Source organism: Rattus norvegicus, chromosome 10 (genome assembly GCF_021556685.1).
Source record: "Rattus norvegicus strain SHRSP/BbbUtx chromosome 10, alternate assembly SHRSP_T2T, whole genome shotgun sequence".
NCBI classification, from domain to species: domain Eukaryota; kingdom Metazoa; phylum Chordata; class Mammalia; order Rodentia; family Muridae; genus Rattus; species Rattus norvegicus.
In genome coordinates this window covers 99,795,878-99,817,604 of record NC_141543.1, presented here as the reverse complement: position 1 = coordinate 99,817,604, position 21,727 = coordinate 99,795,878, and the positions used below count along the sequence as shown (strand labels likewise).

The following is a 21,727-nucleotide window of genomic DNA, read 5'->3' as shown; positions in this document are numbered from 1 at the left end:
TTTCCCAGTTTCCAGGCCATCATCCCCCTAAGCCTTCCACCTTCCCTTCGATATGGGTGTTCAACTCCCCATCCACCCTCTCATTACCTCCCCCCAACAATCCCGTACACTGGGGGTCCAGCCTTGGCAGGACCAAGTGCTTCCCCTTCCACTGGTGCCCCTATTAGGCTACTCTTTGCTAACTATGAATCTGGAACCCAGGGTCAGTCCATGTAGAGTCTTTGGGTAGTGGCTTGGTCCCTGGAAACTCTGGTTCGTTAGCATTGTTGTTCTTAGGGGGTCTCAGGCCCCTTCAGCTTTCAGCCCTTTCTCTGATTCCTTCAATAGGGGTCCCATTCTCAGTTCAGTGGTTTTCTGCTGGCATTCACCTCTGTATTGGACATATTCTGGCTGTGTCAATCAGGAGAGATCTATATCTGATTCCTGTCAGCCTGAACTTCTTAGCTTCATCCATCTTACCTATTTCGTATGGGCCACATGTGGGGCAGGCTCTGAACGGCTGTTCCTTCAGCCTCTGTTCTAAACTTTGCCTCCCTACACCCTCCTATGGATATTTTTGTTCCTCTTTTAAAGAAAGAGTGAAGCATCCACATTTTGGTAATCCTTCTTGAGTTTCATGTGGTCTGTACATCTTGGGTAATTCGATCATTTGGGCTAATATCCACTTATGCATACCATGTGTGTTTTTCTGTGATTGGGTTACCTCGCTCGGGATGATATTTTCTAGTTCCATCCATTTGCCTATGAATTTCATGAAGTCATTGTTTTTGATAGCTGAGTAGTACTCCATTGTGTAGATGTACCACATTTTCTGTATCCATTCCCCTGTTGAAGGGCATCTGGGTTCTTTCCAGACATAAGGCTGCTATGAACACATTGGAGCATGTGTCTTTGTTGTATGTAGGAGCATCTTTTGGGTATTTGTCCAAGAGAGGTATAGCTGGTTCCTCAGATAGTTCAATGTCCAATTTTCTGAGGAATCTCCAAACTAATTTCCAGAATGGTTCTACCAGTGTGCAATCCCACCAACAGTAGAAAAATGTTCCTCTTTCTCCACATCCTCGTCAGCATCTGCTGTCGCCTCAGTTTTTGATCTTAGCCATCCTGACTGGTATGAGGTGGAATCTCAGGATTGTTTTGATTTGCATTTCCCTTATGACTAAAGATGTTGAACATTTCTTTAGGTGCTTCTCAGCCATTCGGCATTCCTCAGCTGTGAATTCTTTCTTTAACTCTGTACCCACTTTTTAATAGGGTTATTTGTCTCTCTACAGTCTAACTTTGTCAGTTCTTTGTATATTTTGGATATTAGCCCTCTATCACTTGTAGGATTGGTAAAGATCTTTTCCCAATCTGTTGATTGCCCTTTTGTCCTAACAACAGTGTCCTTTGCCTTACAGAAGCTTTGTAGCTTTATGAGATCCCATTTGTCAATTCTTGATCTTAGAGCATAAGCCATTTGTGTTCTGTTCAGGAAATTTTCCTCCAGTGCCCACTTTTTATTCTATTAGTTTGAGTGTATCTGGTTTGATGTGGAGGTCCTTGATCCACTTAGACTTAAGCTTTGTACAGGGTGATAAGCATGGATCTATTTGCATTCTTCTACATGCTGACCTCCAGTTGAACCAGCACCATTTGTTGAAAATGCTATCTTTTTTCCATTTGATGGTTTTGGCTCCTTTGTCAAAAATCAAGTGACCATAGGTGTGTGGGTTCATATCTGGGTCTTCAATTCTATTCCACTAGTTTATCTGCCTGTCTCTGTACCAATACAATACAGTTTTTATTGCTCTGTAATACTGCTTGAGGTCAGGGATGGTGATTCCCCTGGAAGTCCTTTTATTGTTGAGGATAGTTTTAGCTATCCTGGGTTTTTTCTTATTCCTGCTGAATTTTCAAATTGTTCTGTCTAACTCTACAAAGAATTGGATTGGAACTTTGTTGGGGATTGCATTGAATCTGTAGATCGCTTTTGGTAAAATGGCCATTTTTACTATATTAATCCTGCCAATCCATGAGGATGGGAGACTTTCTATCTTCTGAGATCTTCTTCAGTTTCTTTCTTCGGAGGCTTGAAGTTCTTATCATTCAGATCTTTCACTTGCTTGGTTAAACTCACACCGAGGTATTTTATATTATTTGGGACTATTATGAATGGTGTAGTTTCCCTAATTTCTTTCTCGGCTTGTTTCTCTTTTGTGTAGAAAAAGGCTATTGATTTATTTGAGTTAATTTTTTTTTTGGTTCTTTTTTTCGGAGCTGGGGACCGAACCCAGGGCCTTGCGCTTCCTAGGCAAGCGCTCTGCCACTGAGCCAAATCCCCAACCCTGATTTATTTGAGTTAATTTTATACCCAGCCAATTTGCTGAAGATGTTTATGATGTCTAGTAGTTCTCTGGTGGAACTTTTGGGGTCACTTAAGTATACTATCATATCATCTGCACATAGTGATATTTTGACTTTTTCCTTTCCAATTTGTACCCTTTGACATCCTTTTCTTGTCTGATTGCTCTAGCTAGGACTTCAAGAACTATACTGAATAAGTAGGGAGAGAGTGGGCAACCTTGTCTAGTCCCTGATTTTAGTGGGATTGCTTCAAGTTTCTCTCCATTTAGTTTAATGTTAACTACTGGTTTGCTATATATGGCTTTTACTATGTTTAAGTATGGGCCTTTAATTCCTGTTCTTTCCAGGACTTTTATCATGAAGGGGTGTTGAATTTTGTCAAGTGCTTTCTCAGTATCTAATGAAATGAACATGTGGTTTTTATCTTTGAGTTTGTTTATATAGTGGATTATGTAGAAGGTTTTCTGTATATTAAACCATCACTGAATACCTGGGATGAAGCCTACTTGATCATGATGGGTTATTGTTTTGATGTGTTCTTGGATTCAGTTTGCAAGAATTTTGAGTATTTTTGCGTCAATATTCATAAGGGAAATTGGTCTGAAGTTCTCTTTCTTTGTTGGGTCTTTGTGTGGTTTAGGTATAAGAGTAATTGTGGCTTCATAGAAGGTATTTGGTAGTGCTCTGTGTTTCAATTATGTAGAATAGTTTGGAGAGTATTGGTATGAGGTCTTCTAAGAAGGTCTGATAGAATTCTGTTCTAAATCCATCTGGTCCTGGACTCTTTTTGATTGGGAGACTTTTAATGACTGCTTCTATTTCTTTAAGAGTCATGGGGTTGTTTAAATGATTTATCTGTTCCTGATTTAATTTTGCAACCTGGTATGTGTCTAGAAAATTGTTCATTTCTTGCAGATTTTCAAATTTTGTTGAATAAAGGCTTTTGTAGTAGGATCTGATGATTTTTTTAATTTCTTCTGATTCTGTAGTTATGTCTTCCTTTTCATTTCTGACTTTGTTAATTTGGACACACTCTCTGTGTTCTCTGGTTAGTCTGGCTAAGGGTTTATCTATCTTGTTGATTTTCTCAAAGAACCAACTTTTGGTTCTGTTGATTCTTTCTATAGTCCTTTTTCTTTCTACTTGGTTGATTTCAGCCTTGAGTTTGATTATTTCCTGCCTTCTACTCTACTCCTGAGTGTATTTGCTTCTTTTTGTTCTAGAGCTTTTAGGTGTGCTGTCAGTCTACTGATGTATGCTCTCTCCAGTTTCTTTCTGCAGGCACTCAGAGCTATGAGTTTTTCTCTTAGCACAGCTTTCATTGTGTCCCATAAGTTTAGGTATGTTGTACCTTCATTTTCATTAAATTCTAAGAAGTTTTTAATTTCTTTCTTTATTTCTTCCTTGACCAGGTTATCATTGAGTAGAGCACTGTTCAACTTCCATGTATATGTGGGTGTTCTTTCCTTATTGTTACTGAAGACCAGTCTTAGTCCGCGGTGGTCTGATAGGACACGTGGGATTATTTCTATCTTTCTGTATCTGTTGAGGCCTGTTTTGTGACCGATTATATGGTCAATTTTGAGAAAGTACCATGAGGTGGTGAGAAGAAGGTATATCCATTTGTTTTAGGATAGAATGTTCTATAAATATCTGTTAAGTCCATTTGATTCATAACTTCTGTTACTCTATGTCTCTTTAATTTCTGTTTCCATGATCTGTCCATTGATGAGAGTGGGGTGTTGAAATCTCCTACTATTATTGTGTGAGGTCCAATGTGTGCTTTGAGCTTTAGTAAGGTTTCTATTATCTATGTAGGTGCCCTTGTATTTGGAGCGTAGATATTTAGGATTGAGAGTTTATCTTGGCGGATTTTTCCTTTAATGAATGTGAAGTGTCCTTCCTTATCTTTTTTGATGACTTTTGGTTGAAAGCCAATTTTATTCGATATTAGAATAGGTACTCCAGCTTGCTTCTTCAGGCCATCTGCTTAGAAAGTGGTTTTCCAGCCTTTTACTCTGAGGTAGTGTCTGTCTTTGTCTCTGAGGTGTGTTTCCTGTAGGCAGCAAAATGCTGGGTCCTCATTAGGTAACCAGTCTGTTAATCTGTGTCTTTTTATTGGGGAATTGAGTCCATTGGTGTTGAGAGATATTAAGGAATAATGATGGTTTCTTCCTGTTATTTTCATATTTGGAAGTGAGATTATGTTTGTGTGCTTCTCTTCTTTTGGTTTTGTTGCAAAAAGATAAAGGTATTTTTTAATCTTGGATGAGACTGGACAAGAAACTCAAAGCAGGAGGTAGCCAAGGCCACTGAGCCTTAAAGTAGCAAAAGCTCTCAAAAAAACACTGAATAAAGTGAGGTTTGGTCACTGTATACACACAGGAGACAAGAATTCCGAAGTCAAGGCAAAGATTACCCATAGTCAAAGAAAGGAATGAGTAGCCATTATAAACTGTTAGAAATTGACACGGTTGACAATGAAATAAATCAAGACCTAGGGACTGAATTGATACAGATAAACCTAGAGACTTTGCTTAAGGAAAAAAGGTCTGTATCAGCAAGCAAACAATCTTTTTCTACAGTATTAATAATTGAATATAGTGAAGATAAGAGGAAATGCTCACATGAAAGTGCAAACTACTTTTTTTTAGAAGAAAACGAAATGAGAGGGACAGATATCCAGTATTTGAAGAAAGTGACAGACACTGAAGCAATACATTCAATCTCAAATGTCAGGTGTCACTGATGGTAACTGTGATAATGTGAACATGAAATTTTAATTTGGATATTAATCAACATTTAAAACTTTATGAGGGGGCTGGGGATTTAGCTCAGTGGTAGAGCGCTTACCTAGGAAGCACAAGGCCCTGGGTTCGGTCCCCAGCTCCGAAAAAAAGAACCAAAAAAAAAAAAAAAAACTTTATGAGACTTAAACAAGATACTTGTGAGGAAACTGTAAGCCATTGGCTATGCCTGCTAAATAAAGCTATCTATCTATGCTACAATACGAAAATAACAGGGTTGGGGGTTTAGCTCAGTGGTAGAGTGCTTGCCTAGCAAGTGCAAGGCCCTGGGTTCGGTCCCCAGCTCCGAAAAAAAGAAAAGAAAAAAAAAAGAAAATAACACATTTGTTGAGGATATGGAGAAATTGAAAATCTTGTATAGTACTGGCAAGAATATTATACAAATGGAAATAACCTAAGCCCCTAAAGACAAACTCCATATATCCCCTCAAATGCAGAACTAAGCTGGAACTTTTAGATAACTAGAGTTAAGTTGGAGTATCAGTAGGAGCTAGTTAGCAACAAAGAGCCATGAGGATGGGAGGTCAGTGAGATGAGGGTGGGACAGAAAACCCAGAAGAGGGAAGCCTAGAGAAGGAAAAGACAAAACTATGTAGGAGCAGAGAAAGACAGGGAAAGGCAGACGGAGGGAGTCAGTCAAAACTAAGGAGATAGGACAAATATAACAGCATGATACTTTATATGCTAAATAAAAGTACAACTTTAAAAAGAACATTTATGAAGTACCCTGCATATGTGAAGTGATCCCAGAAGATAGAGGATTTCAAACCAAAATCCCAAGACCAAGTACAGAATACTCACCTATGAGTTGTTGGCTAGACAATCTTCAGAGGTTCCAAAACCAATCAAGACAACTAGAATAAAACACTATTGCTGAAGACATTGCACTTGGATACAGAATACAGAAAAACTAAGATGGTACTCGGTTGGAAGCTTCTCCCTGCTGGCTGGCATTTATAGACTCATAAGGCTAGAAGGAGCTATGCAGGCTATAGGGGAGAGCAGTGATTGTATTGAGCTATAAAGCAAAAGGGCTACAATCCTGAACTGCATTCCAAAATATGCTTACAGGTACAATAACAGCGTGAGTGTTCTAGAGATAACTTTCCTCTGACTGTATTTGAGGTTCCTCTTTTTTTAATTGGATTTTTTAAATTTACATTTCAAATGTTATCCCCTTTCACAGGTTCGCATCCATAAACCCCCTATCCCATCCTCCCTCCCTCTGAGGGTATTCCTGCACCCACCCCTTCCCACTTCCCCACTCTGACATACCCCTACACTGGGAGGGTTCCAGCCTTGGCACCAAGGGCTTCTCCTCCCACTGGTGCCCAACAAGGGCTTCCTATGCTACATATGCAGCTGGACCCATGGTCTGTCCATGTGTACTGTATGGATAGTGGTTTAGTCCCTGGGAGCTCTGGTGGGTTGGTATTGTTGTTCTTAAGAGCTTGCAAACACTTTCAGCTCCTTCAATCCTTTCTCTAACTCCTCCAATGGGGTGCCCTGTTCTCAGCTCAATGGTTGGCCCTGAGCATTCACCTCTGTATTTGTCATGCTCTGGCAGAGCTTCTCAGGAGACAGCTATATCAGGCTCCTGTCAGCATGCACTTCTTGGCTGGGTTTGGTGGCTGTATGTATATGGGATGGATCCCCTCCTCTTCATTTTAAAAGAAATTCTTACAGAATAATTGAGTTTCATAAGACTTTTCCATACATCCTTACTTCTGTTTAACCCACCATAACCTCTATTTTCTTTTATCCCTATCCCTATTCTTGCATAAACTTTTAGTTCCCAGTACTATTTATCTGTTCTTTTATAGCACATACATTACATCATCTGGTTATATGTATTCTTTTTTTATACAATCTATAAATTTAGTCCTTGGTAGGTTGTGATAAAAAACATTCATAAGCCAGCATCTTAGAGTAGCAATTCTCAAAATTTTACAAACTCCTGAGACTGCCTGTGATTCTTGGCAGGTCAGCAAGATCAAATCTATTTTTAAGTAACATGAAGATACTAATCTTTATGCAATTTCTATAAGTGATATTATGATGAATACAAAGGAGTACAGAATCCTGCCCCCTTCTGTTAAGCCAGAGCTTAAGAATAACAAAGCGGAAAAGCAATGGCAGAGGCCACTCAATTTCTTTTGTATATAAAATTTACATACATATAACATAAACGTTTATATTTAGTACTTAAAAATGAGATCTTAAAATATTGATATTTGTGTTCATATGCAATGCTTTTATTGTTTTACTTTAAATGAATTCAGAAATTAGCATTTTGTAAAACAATGATAAAATCCCTACTATGACAGCAGACTCCTGTAATGTCAACCTCCAGGATGCTGAGGCAGTAGGTTTCTAAGTTTGAGACTCTTGCCCACTTTTTCTAATATTAGTTTGAGTGTATCTGGTTTGATGTGGAGGTCCTTGATCCACTTAGACTTAAGCTTGGTACAGGGTGATAAGCATTGATCGATCTGCATTCTTCTACATGCTGACCTCCAGTTGAACCAGCACCATTTGCTGAAAATGCTATCTTTTTTCCATTTGATGGTTTTGCCTCCTTTGTCAAAAATCAAGTGACCATAGGTGTGTGGGTTCATTTCTGGGTCTTCAGTTCTATTCCACTGGTCTATCTGTCTGTCTCTGTACCAATACCATGCAGTTTTTATCACTATTGCTCTGTAATACTGCTTGAGTTCAGGGATAGTGACTCCCCCAGAAGTTCTTTTATTGTGAGTATAGTTTTCACTAAATCTGATAGAGGGCTAATATCCATATTGTTGAGGATAGTTTTAGCTATCCTGGGTTTTTTGTTATTCCAGATGAGTTTGCAAATTGTTCTGTCTAACTCTTTGAAGAATTGGATTGGTATTTTGATGGAGATTGCATTGAATCTGTAGATTGCTTTTGGTAAAATGGCCATTTTTACAATATAAATCCTGCCAATCCATGAGCATGGGAGATCTTTCCATCTTCTGAGGTCTTCTTCAATTTCTTTCTTCAGAGGCTTGAAGTTCTTTTTGTACAGATCTTTTACTTGCTTGGTTAAAGTCACATCGAGGTATTTTAGATTATTTGGGACTATTATGAAGGGTGTCGTTTCCCTAATTTCTTTCTCGGCTTGTTTCTCTTTTGTGTAGAGGAAGGCTACTGATTTATTTGAGTTAATTTTATACCCAGCCACTTTGCTGAAGTTGTTTATCAGCTTTAGTAGTTCTCTGGTGGCACTTTTGGGATCACTTAAATATACTATCATATCATCTGCAAATAGTGATATTTTGACTTCTTCTTTTCCAATCTGTATCCCCTTGATCTCCTTTTGTTGTCTGATTGCTCTGGCTAGGACTTCAAGAACTATATTTAATAAGTAGGGAGAGAGTGGGCAGCTTTGTCTAGTCCCTGATTTTAGTGGGATTGCTTCAAGTTTCTCTCCATTTAGTTTAATGTTAGCTACTGGTTTGCTGTATATGGCTTTTACTATGTTTAGGTATGGGCCTTGAATTCCTATTCTTTCCAGGACTTTTATCATGAAGGGGTGTTGAATTTTGTCAAATGCTTTCTCAGCATCTAATGAAATGATCATGTGGTTTTGTTCTTTCAGTTTGTTTATATAATGGATCACGTTGATGGTTTTCTGTATATTAAACCATCCCTGCATGCCTGGGATGAAGCCTACTTGATCATGGTGGATGATTGTTGTGATGTGCTCTTGGATTCGGTTTGCCAGAATTTTATTGAGTATTTTTGCGTCGATATTCATAAGGGAAATTGGTCTGAAGTTCTCTTTCTTTGTTGGGTCTTTGTGTGGTTTAGGTATAAGAGTAATTGTGGCTTCATAGAAGGAATTCAGTAGTGCTCCATCTGTTTCAATTTTGTGGAATAGTTTGGATAGTATTGGTATGAGTTCTTCTATGAAGGTCTAATAGAATTCTGCACTAAACCCGTCTGGACCTGGGCTCTTTTTGGTTGGGAGACCTTTAATGACTGCTTCTATCTTTTTGTCTTGTCTCTTCTACATGTTTAATAACAAGTATGTATAGATGTATTCTTGTTTTGTTTTTTTCATTTTCAGATATGAGAGCCAAGGAAACCACTTTTATTTATTTTTATATGTATGTTTGTTTTTCTAAGCTGAATGTGTAAGTACGTACTTTTGACAAAATATTAATCAGTGTCTTCCTTGATAGAAGCATTAGTAACAGATGTGACTTATACTTTTGTATACTATATATTAATTTTTATTTAGCTGTAAAGAAAAAGAAATAATATTTGTGGGAAAGTGATTCTAAGTAGGAAGCATTATACACATTATGAATGTGTAAGCATGTGTGCGTGCATGCATTGCGTGTGCTCACGCGCGCGTGAGTGTGAGTGTGTGTGTGTGTGTGAGTGTGTGTGTGTGTGTGTGTGAGAGAGAGAGAGAAAGAGAGAGAGAGAGAGAGAGAGAGAGAGAGAGAGAGAGAGAGAGAGATGAGGGCAGCAGAGCTTTGGGAGAAGAGGGAAGGGGACAGCAAGAGGGACAGGCATGAGGGAGGGAGGGAGGGCAACAGGAAGGGAGGTAAATAAAAACAAAACATGCACGATACACCATAATGACAGCAATTACTCATATGCTAATTTAAACAATGGACAAAATAATGACAATAGAGAAGCAGCCTTTCTTCAAATCCTGAGTCTACATATCTTTTGAAATAAGTTTTTAGAAACTATGTTTCCCACCATTACTTAACATTTGATATTAATTCTAGTTAATGTACAGACTGTAAAAGTATTTTGTTATGTATCCATAAGGGGTTAAATCTGTGATAAATATTTATAGCAAAAGTATATCTTTTAATTATATAATTATTTATTTCTTTATGCTTTATTTATTTTTTTAATGTGTCTGGATATTTTGCCTGCATTTATGTCTGTGCACCACATGTGTGCAGTGCCCATGCAGAAACTGGAGTACCAGAGAGTTGTGAGCTGCGATGTGGGTACTGAGAGCTGTGAGCTGCGATGTGGATACTGAGAGTTGTGAGCTGCGATGTGGGTACTGAGAGCTGTGAGCTGCGATGTGGGTACTGAGAGTTGAACACAGGTCCTCTGTATAAGCAACAAGGGCTCTTAACCATTGAAGAACCCCTCTAGCCCCCAAAAGTATGTGACTTTTAACAGTAAACATCAAAAAATATCATAAATGATACTATAAAGAAAAGATGTTCGCCAAGTCCTATTTCTTCTGAGAGTGGAGAGCAGATTATAAAGGTAACCATCAAAGAAAAGGGCTCAGGCAGGACACCTGTACGCAACACGGAAGACAGACTGCCACACTGAACATCCAGAGTAACTATAAGCTACAGTAATGACATCAGCAAAGGCAGACAAAGGAGCCAGCCATAAGCAGTGGAAACTTGCACCGAAGGGAAGTTACATGTGCGACAGTCAAGATAGACGGAGAGGAAGAAAGACTCCAAGTGAAACTGGAAAACCAAGTCATCCACGTGAAAACAGTGAAGTTAGAGTCCAGTCTTTCACTGACAAAACAAAGCAACAAGCCAGAGGTAAAGACTGCACACAAGCTAACCTGTAAACCGTCCAACAAGGCCGTGGTGAGGTCTCCTGCATTTGCGGGAGAGATTTGTATAACGACACACAGGGCGGGACTCTGACAATGCTTGGGGAGGCTGGAGCTGAAGGCTAGCCTTATCAACATAGTAGGTAAGGCCAGCCTGAGGTAAAGCCAGACCTTGTTTCAAACAAAGGAAAAGAAAGGGAAAGAACTGGGATAGTAGAAAATAGAAAGAGAAGGGGCGGGAAGGATGAGAGTAGGGGAAGGTAGACAGGAAGAGAAGGGGAAGGCACAAGAAACAGGAAAGGGGGAAATGAAGGGGAGGAGACTAAGAAGAAAGAAAAGAACATGAAAGGAGATAAAGAAGGAAGAGAGAAAACGAAGCTTCAAGTAGGGAAAATAGGAAAAAAATTAGCAAGTTTAAAGGATGCATAAATCTGATGAAGTTACAGGCTTCCTTCATTCAAAGACCACTCTCCCCCTAAAGCCCATTAGCTGATTGTTATAATCTAGGGACGCCATCTCTCCTCAAAGCTATATTCCTTTCAGGATTGGTGAGGCCTGCATCTTACATATGAGAAACTGCCAATGGGCCTTTCAGAAGCCTCTATCCTGAGGCTCACCATCTCCTCATCTCAACAAACTCTGTCTTAGTTCGCTGTGCATTGCTGAGATAAAACAGCAAGATCGAAAGCAGCTTGTGGAGAAAGGGCTCTACTCTGCTTCCACTGCTACATCATGGTCAGTCACTAAGGAAGTCAGAGCAGGAACTCCAGGCAGGAACAAGAACCTGATGCACAAGTCATGGAGGAACGCTGTTCACGCTCACCCAGACTGCTTTCTCATATCACCAAGGATCACCAGACCAGGGGCAGCAGAGTCCTCAGTGAACAGGGCCCTCCCACATTACTAAGAAAACACACCTCAGGACTGCTCATAGGCCAATCTAATGGGGAGAGTTTTCTAAATGGACGTTGCTTCTCCCCAAATAATACTAGATTTTCTCACGTTGACATGAAACTAGACAGTACAAGCTCTCACTAACCAAGGAAGAACCTGATCTCCTACTTTCCTGAATACAAGTCAGAATGACAAACCCCAAGGACATGAGTCCACAATCCAAAGCAACTGGGACTTGTAGAAGGGATATCACTAAAACTTATTTTTAAAGACAGTGTAAGTGTACAAGACTGTTTTCTGTTACTGTGACAGAGAAAAGCAAGACAGGAGGAAAAGGTTTAACTTAGCTCACACTTCCAGGTCACAGTCCACCAGTGAGGAAAGTCAAGGCAGGAGCACAAACGAGATGAAGCAGAAACTATGACGAGATGCTGGCTAGCGTTTCATTCACCAGCTCATGCTTAACCACTTACATACCTCAAACCTACCTATCTAGGGTTAGTGCCACCCATAATGTACTGGACTCTCTCGCAGCTATCACAAATCAAAGCAACCGCTCACAGACATGGCCACAGGACAGTCTGATCTTGACAACTCTGCAGTTTCGGTTTCTCCTCCTCAGGTGACTCTAGGTTACATGAAGTAGAAACATGCCAGAACAGCAATGTGGATTATGCTGTCATTCATAATACACTGGCACAAGAAACTGGTTAGAAGGGCTTTTTTAGAGTCAAGCAAAAATACTGGGCATGAAAAAAAGTAAAGGGTAGCATGCAATCAGCAGAACATCTATTGAAGAATGGACAGACGACACTAGAGTAAGATAAGAAGCTTTCACAGAAATAAAGAACTGTGAGAAATTGCAAGGAGATAGAGAACACAAAGTAAGGCCTAATAGAAGATCTTTTGTTAAAAAAAAGAATTTCTAGGAATTCATTTATCCTAACAAATGAAAAATATTTAAAGGCCTCAAAACGATGACAAATGACATTTTTAGGAATACCACAGTGACAGTGTATATAAAACCTAGGAGTCTGGTAGTGTTTAAAACTACTTATTCACTTGGAAAGCACTAGGAGCCACATCTTTTTCTAATGTGCACCTAACAGCAAAGCCCCACTGTCATGTACCGAGTAAGCGTCTAAGGCCACTGACACTCTTATGAGTGACTTGGTTTTCATTGTCTCTAGGGTGTGGGGCAGTCTTGCTTTACAGCCTGCCATTCAAGGAATTCAAAGAACTTCACAGACTCTGGGGGAAAGAATCTGTCCACCACACTTAGCAAACTACACTAAACTCAGAGCCTTCCTTCTCTCCAGAAAATCATCCAGCTTTTTTCTGAGGAGTTAGAAGTTGGACAATGTGGCTCTGTGGAAGAGACCATAGAGACACAGCATCCTGTTGCTGCTCATTCTCTCCGTTTTGAGGACCCAGCTATACCACTCCTGGGCATACACCCCAAAGATGCTCCAACATATGCTCATAGTGGACACGTGCTCCACTATGTTCATAGCAGCCTTATTTATAATAGCCAGTAGCTGGAAAGAACCCAGATGCCCTTCAAAATGGATACAGAAAATGTGGTACATTTACACAGTGGAGTACTACTCAGCTATCAAAAACAATGACTTTATGAAATTCTTAGGCAAGTGGCTGGAACTAGAAAATATCATCCTGAGTGAGGTAACCCATTCACAAAAAATCACACATGGTATGTACTCAATGATAAGCGGATATTAAACCAAAACTTTGGACTACCCAAGATACAATTTACAGACCCCATGAAGCTCAAGAAGAAGAATGACCAAAGTATGGATGCTTCAATCCTTTTTAGAAGGGAGAACAAAATACTCATGGGAGGAAATACAGGGACAAAGAGTGGAGCAGAGACTGAAGGAAAGGCCAATTAGAGACTGCCCCACCTGGGGATCCATCCATATGCATCTACCAAACCCAGACACTATTGCTGATGCCAAAAAGTGCTTGATGACAGGAGCCTGATATGGATGTCTCCTGAGAGGGTTTGCCAGAGGTTTACTTTTACAGATGAGGATGCTTGCAGCTAACCATTGGACTGAGCACAGGGACCCCAGTGGAGAAGTTAGAAAAAGAACTGAAGTAGCTGAAGGGTTTGCAACCCCATAAGAACAACAGTATCAACTAACCAGAACCCCCATAGCTCCCAGGGACTGAACCACCAACCAAAGAGTATACATGGAGGAACCCAAGTCTCCAGCCGCATATGTAGCAGAGGATGGCATTGTCTGGCATCAACAGTAAGCCCTTGGTCCTGTGAAGGCTCATTTCCCCAGTGTAGAGGAATACCAAGGTGGTGAGGTGGGAGTGGGTGGGTGGGAATGGGAGCATCCTCATAGAAGCAGGGAGAGGGGGAGGGGGAATAACATTTGAAATGTAAATACATAAAATATCCAATAAAAATAATAAAAAAGTCGCATCAGAGACATCTGAACCACATGCAAATGTAGGCTCATTGTGATCAGTCCTTGTGCCCTCACCCTTGCTGCTGCTTACAGACCCAAGAATGTCAGCATTGCAGGCTGCAGAAATGCTGAAAGGCCTGATGAGTGCAGAGCCTCTCTGCGTCCTGTGCGTTCTTGAACCTGTCAGATCAATTTCGACTTCTCCACTGCATTTCCAATGCTGTTATGATTTGAATCTGAACTGTTTCCCACAGGGTCATGTTTTGAAAGCTTTGTCTCCAGGTAGCTGTGCTGTTTCAGGAGCCTGTCAAGCCTTTAAGGGGGGACCTGACTGACTAGGGCCATGCCTTTGAAGGTGAGTTTCTGTATCCTGGGTCTGTCAGTAATTTATTTGCTTCTTAGCCTGATGTTATATAAGGCGCCTCTGTGACATGTTCCTGTCACCATGAATTCCATAGGCCTTCCCTGTCATCAGACTCTCAGCAACAGTCAGCCAAAATGAAACTTTCCTTGCATAGTTTTTATAAGTTATTTTGTCACAATGACATAAATGTAACTAATACAAACTCCAAAAATTATACGAACCTCTTGTGTTCTTTCCATCGTCATTTCCGACTTCATCTCTTTTCTGTCAGTTTTACAAGGAAGGGAAGCCAAAAATCCTATCCTCACGCCAGTGTTAATTAGTTTCTTAGAGTCTGCCTTTTCCACTTATATAACACTAGTCTTCTTATATGTTGCATTTTTGAAGATAATAACAACTAATATTGAAAGCTTATTATATAACTTCATTTGCATATCAATTTAATATTTTCAAAAACTTCCTATTATTTTATTATGAAAATGAGAAAACTTAACATTCAAAGCATTAAGAAGACTTCTAAACAGTTTAGGATTTGAGATTTCTCCAAGTGATGTATATATATGGTGCTTCAGATAATGCTCTACTAAGAAAATGTGTCAGAGTAGTAATACTTCTAATTTCCTTCACACTAACTTTAAATATTTAAAAAAAACCACTTGTATCTTCAGTTTAAAAGAATTTTAAAAAGAACATAATTAATTCTAAACTAAAAGTTAATGAAAAAAATTTGCGACCGTTTCTAAGAGATTGAGAAATGTAGGTAACACTGAAGAGTCGGGTCTGAGCTCTTAGTGAACCCCTAGGCCTGCCCACTGCTGCTGGCTCCTGTAAGAAAGGAACGCTCTTCCTTTAAATTCCATAAGTAGTTTATAAAAGTACATCCGGGAAGCATGAGGCATGGGGAGGAAGATCGCTGTGCAAAGTCGGACGGAGAAGCCAACACTCACTGTGGACTGCGTCTGCACCATGTAGTCCCCCTCCATTTTACTCAGGCGCACATTTGTGTCCTCCAGCAATTCCTGAATAGTCTCCGTGTGGTGCTTTTGAAGCTCAAATTTTTCCTTTTCCATTTCCGCTACAGCACTGTGAAGCTGCACAATGAAGTCCAGAGTCTTTCACTACCATGGAATATGTCACTTTGAATTTAATAAATGTTTTTCAATATCCTATTTATATCTATAAAGAATCTAAAACCCACAAGTAAAAATACCATACAAAAAGGATATAATTTTTCCTGTTTTCTTGAACAGAAAATTTCAATAGATAAGGCAAATATTAAAGAAATGTCCTGTCTTGTGTAGAAACTAACTAAGCCTGATTGATAATATATTTCTCAATTAAACAATATTATCAGTGGTCTTCAAAATACCAACAGAAGAACACATACTAACGATCTTGTTGTTTCTGGGAACTGGAACTCAGCGTCTGTATCATCTGTTTCCGCTGTACAATACAAATGTAGACACGCTTTCTCACCTATGCAAATTCCCAAGAAACTTGCTTGGCTTTCCATAACCAATAAAACAACAAACACGAAGATGGTGTTTACAAGTGGAATACACAGAGTAAGGTTGATAATGAAGAAGGATTGTACATCACAAGTGCTGTGTGCGAGTCTTAATCAATATTCTTATGTTATGCTGCTTAAATGGCTGAAGCTTTTAAAAACACACTGTGAAATGAGGTAAAGGAAGCAAAACCGCAAGTGGAGACCAGGCCATCCCTTCCTTCATCCTACGCAAACCTAATTCTAACTTACCATCCCTGGATCTAGTGCCACTCATGGGATGGGGAACGAAGTTCAAGAGTCTAAGAGGTGCCTTGACTCACTATTCATGAACAGAGAGAAAGGCAGAAGCTAATGAAGGCAATGTGAATTCCCATCTGACAAGGAAGATACTGGAAGAATAGGAGGCCGGGTCATGGTGAGAACCAAAAGCAGAAAGCAGGCAAGATGCAGTACCACACTGGTAAGGGTCTCAAGAACCTTGAGCAAGAAGAGTGAGGATACTCAGAAATAGCCATCCAGGAGACCTTTCAGCTTTGCCAAATACAGGCAGTTTTGACTACTGGAAGCATTCCTTCAAACCTGACCCCTGAATCTGTAATTTTCTGAAGGCTGTTTTCACACCAGGGATACACCTAGTACCAAAAGTGATCCAAGATGGTCACTAAGCCCTGTACCAATGCCTCCCCAGTGCATGCAAGCAGGAACTGTCCACTAGGGATTTTACTCACATCCAACAAAGTTTGAACTATCAGCTTCAGCCTGGGGTATATAGTGGTGCCAGGCATTTTAATAGAGAAATGATTCAAATCCCAAATTGAAACCATTATTTCCATAATCATTTTAGTTAAAACCTATTGGCTATGACAAAAAATGCAAAACATTAATTCAATAAGTCACAAATATGACTTTAAAACAAAAACTATTTCTAGAATACAGACTTTGAAGTAAACATATACAAAAACAGCAGCACTAGCAATCTTTGTTTCTCTTGAAGTTTGAAGTGTTTTCTGCACTTGCTAGCATGTCCCTCTCACATGCACAGGCCTGTGGCTGACTTGGGGAGCTTACCTTTTTTTCCCAGTCATTATTCAGAGATTCTGTGCTCTGCTCACATATCTTCTTCAGCTCGGTTATCTGATTCTCTTTAGTTTCTCTGATAACTTGACAGTCACGTATAAGGATCTGAACTGTCAAAAACAATGAGACTATAGTTAAACCAGTTCTAGGAACCATATTAGAATTTGATATCTAAATGTAATGATACATTTAATAGATAGTTTTTCACTAACTTACTTTTCTAAAAACTCCTCTCATTTCATTGCTTTTTGGCCACTTCTATAAGCATAGATGAAATTGATTAGTCTTTATTCTCTCTCTAGAATATTTAAAAACCATGCTACCCTCAAGTATTTCTCCTCTAATATGGCCTCCGTCACTCTAAAGAGTCCATTCAACAGAGCAGGTCCCATGGGTGTGCCAGCTGGGAACCATACTGAAGTTCTACTCCCCTAAAGGCTATGGGCCAAAGGCTCTAACCGAGAAAATAGCTCCTCACAATCCCACTGCTTTGGCTCCATCTCTTGTGTCTTCCACATCATAAAGTGGCACTGCGAACACCGCCGTCTCTGTGGGCCCCCGGGGACGAGCTCATGGTCTGCTACCATTTCCAGCCCCCACTCCTTCATACCTTTCTTCTTTTGTGGAACATTTTGTGCTCATGGAGTGTCAGCTCAGGGTATAATTTTTAAAAACACTAACCGAATAGATTCTTCCCTTTGAAAATAAAGAAATCCCTCTAATTTGCACAAAATCAGGTCTCTAGGCATATATGTAGGCAGAATACTGAATACAAAATAAACAAAACTTTTTTAAAATGAGGGTTTTTAAAACTTTTTATTTATTTTATGTATATGAGTGCTCTGCTGCATGTAGAAAAGACACTACCAGATTCCCATATGGGAATCAAACTCAGGACCTCTGGACGAAGAGCCAGTGCTCTTAACCACTGAGTCATCTCTCCTGCCCATAAATAAACCTTAAAAAAAAGAAAGAAAAAACATTATTTCTTTTCTTAAAAAATTAAAAAGAAAACATTATTTCTTTTTTAAAAAGGAAAAAGACTGAATAGTTTTAAGTTTAAGGATGTTTGAGGTTCCCAATATGAAAAAGAGTGAGAAAGAAAATCTAGAAATATCAAATACTTTAGATATTCCTTCACTTTTTGTAATTGTTACCAGTGATAGCTAATCACTTTCACCAACATTTTTAAGTGAATAAGAGTCTCCATCCTTTCTTTTTTAAAATTTATTTTTACTTTATGTGCATTGGTGTTTTGCCTACATCTATGTCTGTGTGAGGGCGTCAGATTCCTTGGAACTGGAGTTACAGACAGTGGTGAGTGGCCATGTGGTGCTGGGGGGAATTGAATCCAGGTCCTCGCTTAAGCACTGAGTCATTTTTCCAGCCCCACTTTAACCAACATTTAAAGCAGGAAATTAAACTAAAAAAACCATAAGTTATTGGTTAATTCTCACATGTAACTGCCCACTAGACTGTCAGGGATATTACGATCCATTCTACCACATTAGGTTTGCTCTGGGAAAACCCAATAAACTTGGCAGCAGCCGAGATCGAAATCCCCTTTGTCCCTCATTCTTACTCATTGCCTACATGTCTGCCATCAACCAGACCTTAATCCTTTCAGTTCCACACTCACTGACCCCAAGGTTGTGACTCAGATATTCTAGGCCTTTATCAAAGCATTTGCAAAATTACACAAGTGGACACAGACAGACAGACAGCCACAAGCCTGTGAACTAGAGATGTGCTCAGTGGTCAAACATTGCCACATATACACGTACACACACACACACACACACACACACACACACACACACACACTTCATCAATTTTACCCTTCCTACCCCAACACAAGAAATTCCTCTCTTCAACTAATCAAATTCAAACAAAGGTTAATTTCACAAAAAAATGATATCTTGTTGTGAATCCTTGAGAATTTTAATTTTGGTTCATAGCAGCCAATTTAAAATTTAATTACATGCTTTCTTCTTCCTTCACAATGAATAAGTGGGAAATATTTGAAGATTTTTTAACACACACACGCACACACACATGCAGGAAACTTACTTTACCTAGTTACATGAAAGTCCATACAAATTTCATCTATTGTTGGAAGCTCAGAAATGAAATTTTACATTTTTACATTTAAATCATTAAAATAAATATACACAGGTATTGGAAGATTCACATCAGACACCATCACCTTTCTTCTCAAGCTTTCGCACAGTCTCCTCGGTTTCAGTTTGTTTCTTTTTGTATAAGATTTTCAACTCTTCTAATTCATTATTCTTTCTTTCTAAAATCTGAAAAAAACAGTGGATAGTACTTCAGTACATAAAATTAGTATAGAATATATAATAAGTGAGCACAGTATTTTGCAATTCTATCAGTCTCATAAATGATTCCACCTAAATAAAAAAAACTTACTTTATATACAGATAAAATATTAATACACTAGAATAACTAATTTTAAAATATTTGTTTAGAATTTTCAAGATAATATTAAGAAGAATATGGATAATATATTACATGAATCCCTAAAACATGGATTGGAAATTAAACTGTCATAAAGTAGTGGAGCGAGGTCATCAGAAATCAGCTCTTGGCTCATGCACTCCTCTGCACTGGGGTGCAGCATCCTTCATGAAGACATGGAGAAACCCTGCCATAAGTGTCCTACTGTCTTGCTGCTTAAAGCCAAGACCTTTTCCAAGATGATGATTTACAACAGGCTCCATTCCTATCTATCTGTTTTATGAATCAGGAAAAAAAATGAACTCAAAATGTAAAAACAAGTTTTACACCATTTATATTTTACCAGTTGTTTCAAATTTAAGTACTTAATAACTATAGCCATTATTTTATACTTTAGCATAAAAAGAAGTCAAATTAAAAAGAGGAATAACTAAAATAGGAAAGTTAATAAACAGTAGAAAATGTTACCCAGGAGTGCAAAAGAAAACCAGAGTGAGGAGTGAGTGGGCCAGGCTAATGGTCTCACAGTGCAGCTAGACTTCCATACGCCCTAAACCAACTTTGAGTAAAACGTAGAAAGACTCCAAAGTAGTTTTTCTTAGTGTTTTTATTAGTAGCCTTCTACTTTATCTTTCTTGTTTTAGCCTCAACCCTATGGCTGCTAGATCATAACCCACAAACATAAGCCAAAATAATTTTCCTTTTCTTATTGGATATTTTATTTACATTTCAAATGTTACTCCCTTTCCCAGTTTCCTATCCATAAACCCACTATCCCCTCCTACCCTACTTTTTATAAGGGTGTTCCCCTCCCCATTCAACCCCCAGTCCAATCACCACCTGACATTCCCTTAAACTGGGAATCCAACCTTGGCAGGACCAAGGGCTTCTCCTTCCTTTGGTGCCCAACAAGGCCATCCTCTGCTACATATGCAGCTGGAGTGATGGGTCTGCCCATGTATAGTCTTTCGGTGTGGTTTAGTCCCAAGGAGCTCTGGTTGGTTGGCATTGTTCTTCTTATGTGGTTGCAAGCCCCTTCAGCTATTTCAATCCTTTCTCTAATTCCTCCAATGGGGACCTAGTTCTCATTTCAACGGTATACTGCTAGCATTTGCCTCTGTATTTGTCATGCTCTGGCTCAGCCTCTCAGGAGATGGCTATATCAAGCCCCTGTCAGCATGCACTTCCTGGCTTCATCAGTACTGTCTAGTTTTGGTGGAGATATATATATATATGCTGGATTCCAAGGTGAGGCAGGCTCTGAATGACCATTCCTTCAGTTTCTGCTCCAAACTTTGCCTCTATACCCTCCTATGAATAATTTTGTTCCCCCTTTTAAGGATTAAAGCATCTGCACTTTGGTTGTCCTTCTTGAACTTCATGTGGTCTGTGGATTGTATCTTCGGTAATTCAAGTTTTTGGGCTAATATCCACTTATTGGTGAGTGCATACCGTGTGTGTTTTTCTGTGATTGGGTTACCTCAGTCAGGATGATATTTTCTAATTCAATCCATTTGCCTATGAATTTCATAAAGTCATTGTTTTTGATAGCTGAGTAGTTCTCCATTCTGTAGATGTACCTCATTTTCTGTATCCATTCCTCTGTTGAAGGGCATCTGGGGTTCTTTCCAGCTTCTGGCTATTATAAATAAGGCTGCGATGAACATAGTGGAGCACGTGTCTTTGTTATATGTTGGGGCATCTTTTGGGTCTATGCCCAGGAGATGTATAGCTGGGTCCTCAGGTAGTTCAATGTCCAATTTTCTGAGGAACCTTCAAAATGATTTCCAAAGTGATTGTACGAGCTTGCAACCCCACAAACAATGGAGGCGTGTTCCTCTTTCTCCACATCCTCGCCAGCATCTGCTGTCACCTGAGTTTTTGATCATAACCATTCTGACTGTTATGAGGTGCTACCTCAGGATTGTTTTGATTTGCATTTCCCTGATGACTAAGGATGTTGTACATTTCTTTAGGTACTTTTCAGCCATTCGATATTCCTCAGCTGAGAATTCTTTGTTTAGCTCTGTAACCCATTTTGTAATAGGGTATTTTGGTTCTCTGGAGTCTAACTTCTTAAGTTCTTTGTATATTTTGGGTATTGGTCCTCTATCAGATATAGGTTTGGTAAAGATCTTTTCCCAATCTGTTGGTTGCCATTTTGTCCTAATGACAATGTCCTTTGCCTTACAGAAGCTTTTGCATTTTTATGAGGTCTCATTTGTCTATTCT

At 39.3% G+C, this 21,727-nt stretch overlaps 1 protein-coding gene across 5 annotated transcripts in view; it reads right to left on the bottom strand.

Annotated features, from left to right (window-relative positions):
* Positions 1-21,727, bottom strand: part of Cep112 (centrosomal protein 112) — a 467,011-nt gene that overhangs the window by 327,440 nt on the left and 117,844 nt on the right. For 3 of the 5 annotated variants that reach the window (NM_001105849.1, XM_087570857.1, XM_087570856.1), the window contains exons 10-12: positions 19,224-19,323; positions 17,009-17,127; positions 15,378-15,521 (exon numbers count right to left, since the gene is read on the bottom strand). In NM_001105849.1, coding sequence (NP_001099319.1) covers positions 15,378-15,521; positions 17,009-17,127; positions 19,224-19,323 — 363 coding nt within the window. The remainder of the gene's footprint in view (positions 1-15,377; positions 15,522-17,008; positions 17,128-19,223; positions 19,324-21,727) is intronic. The other 2 variants (XM_087570858.1, XM_087570859.1) reach the window with 1 other exon arrangement.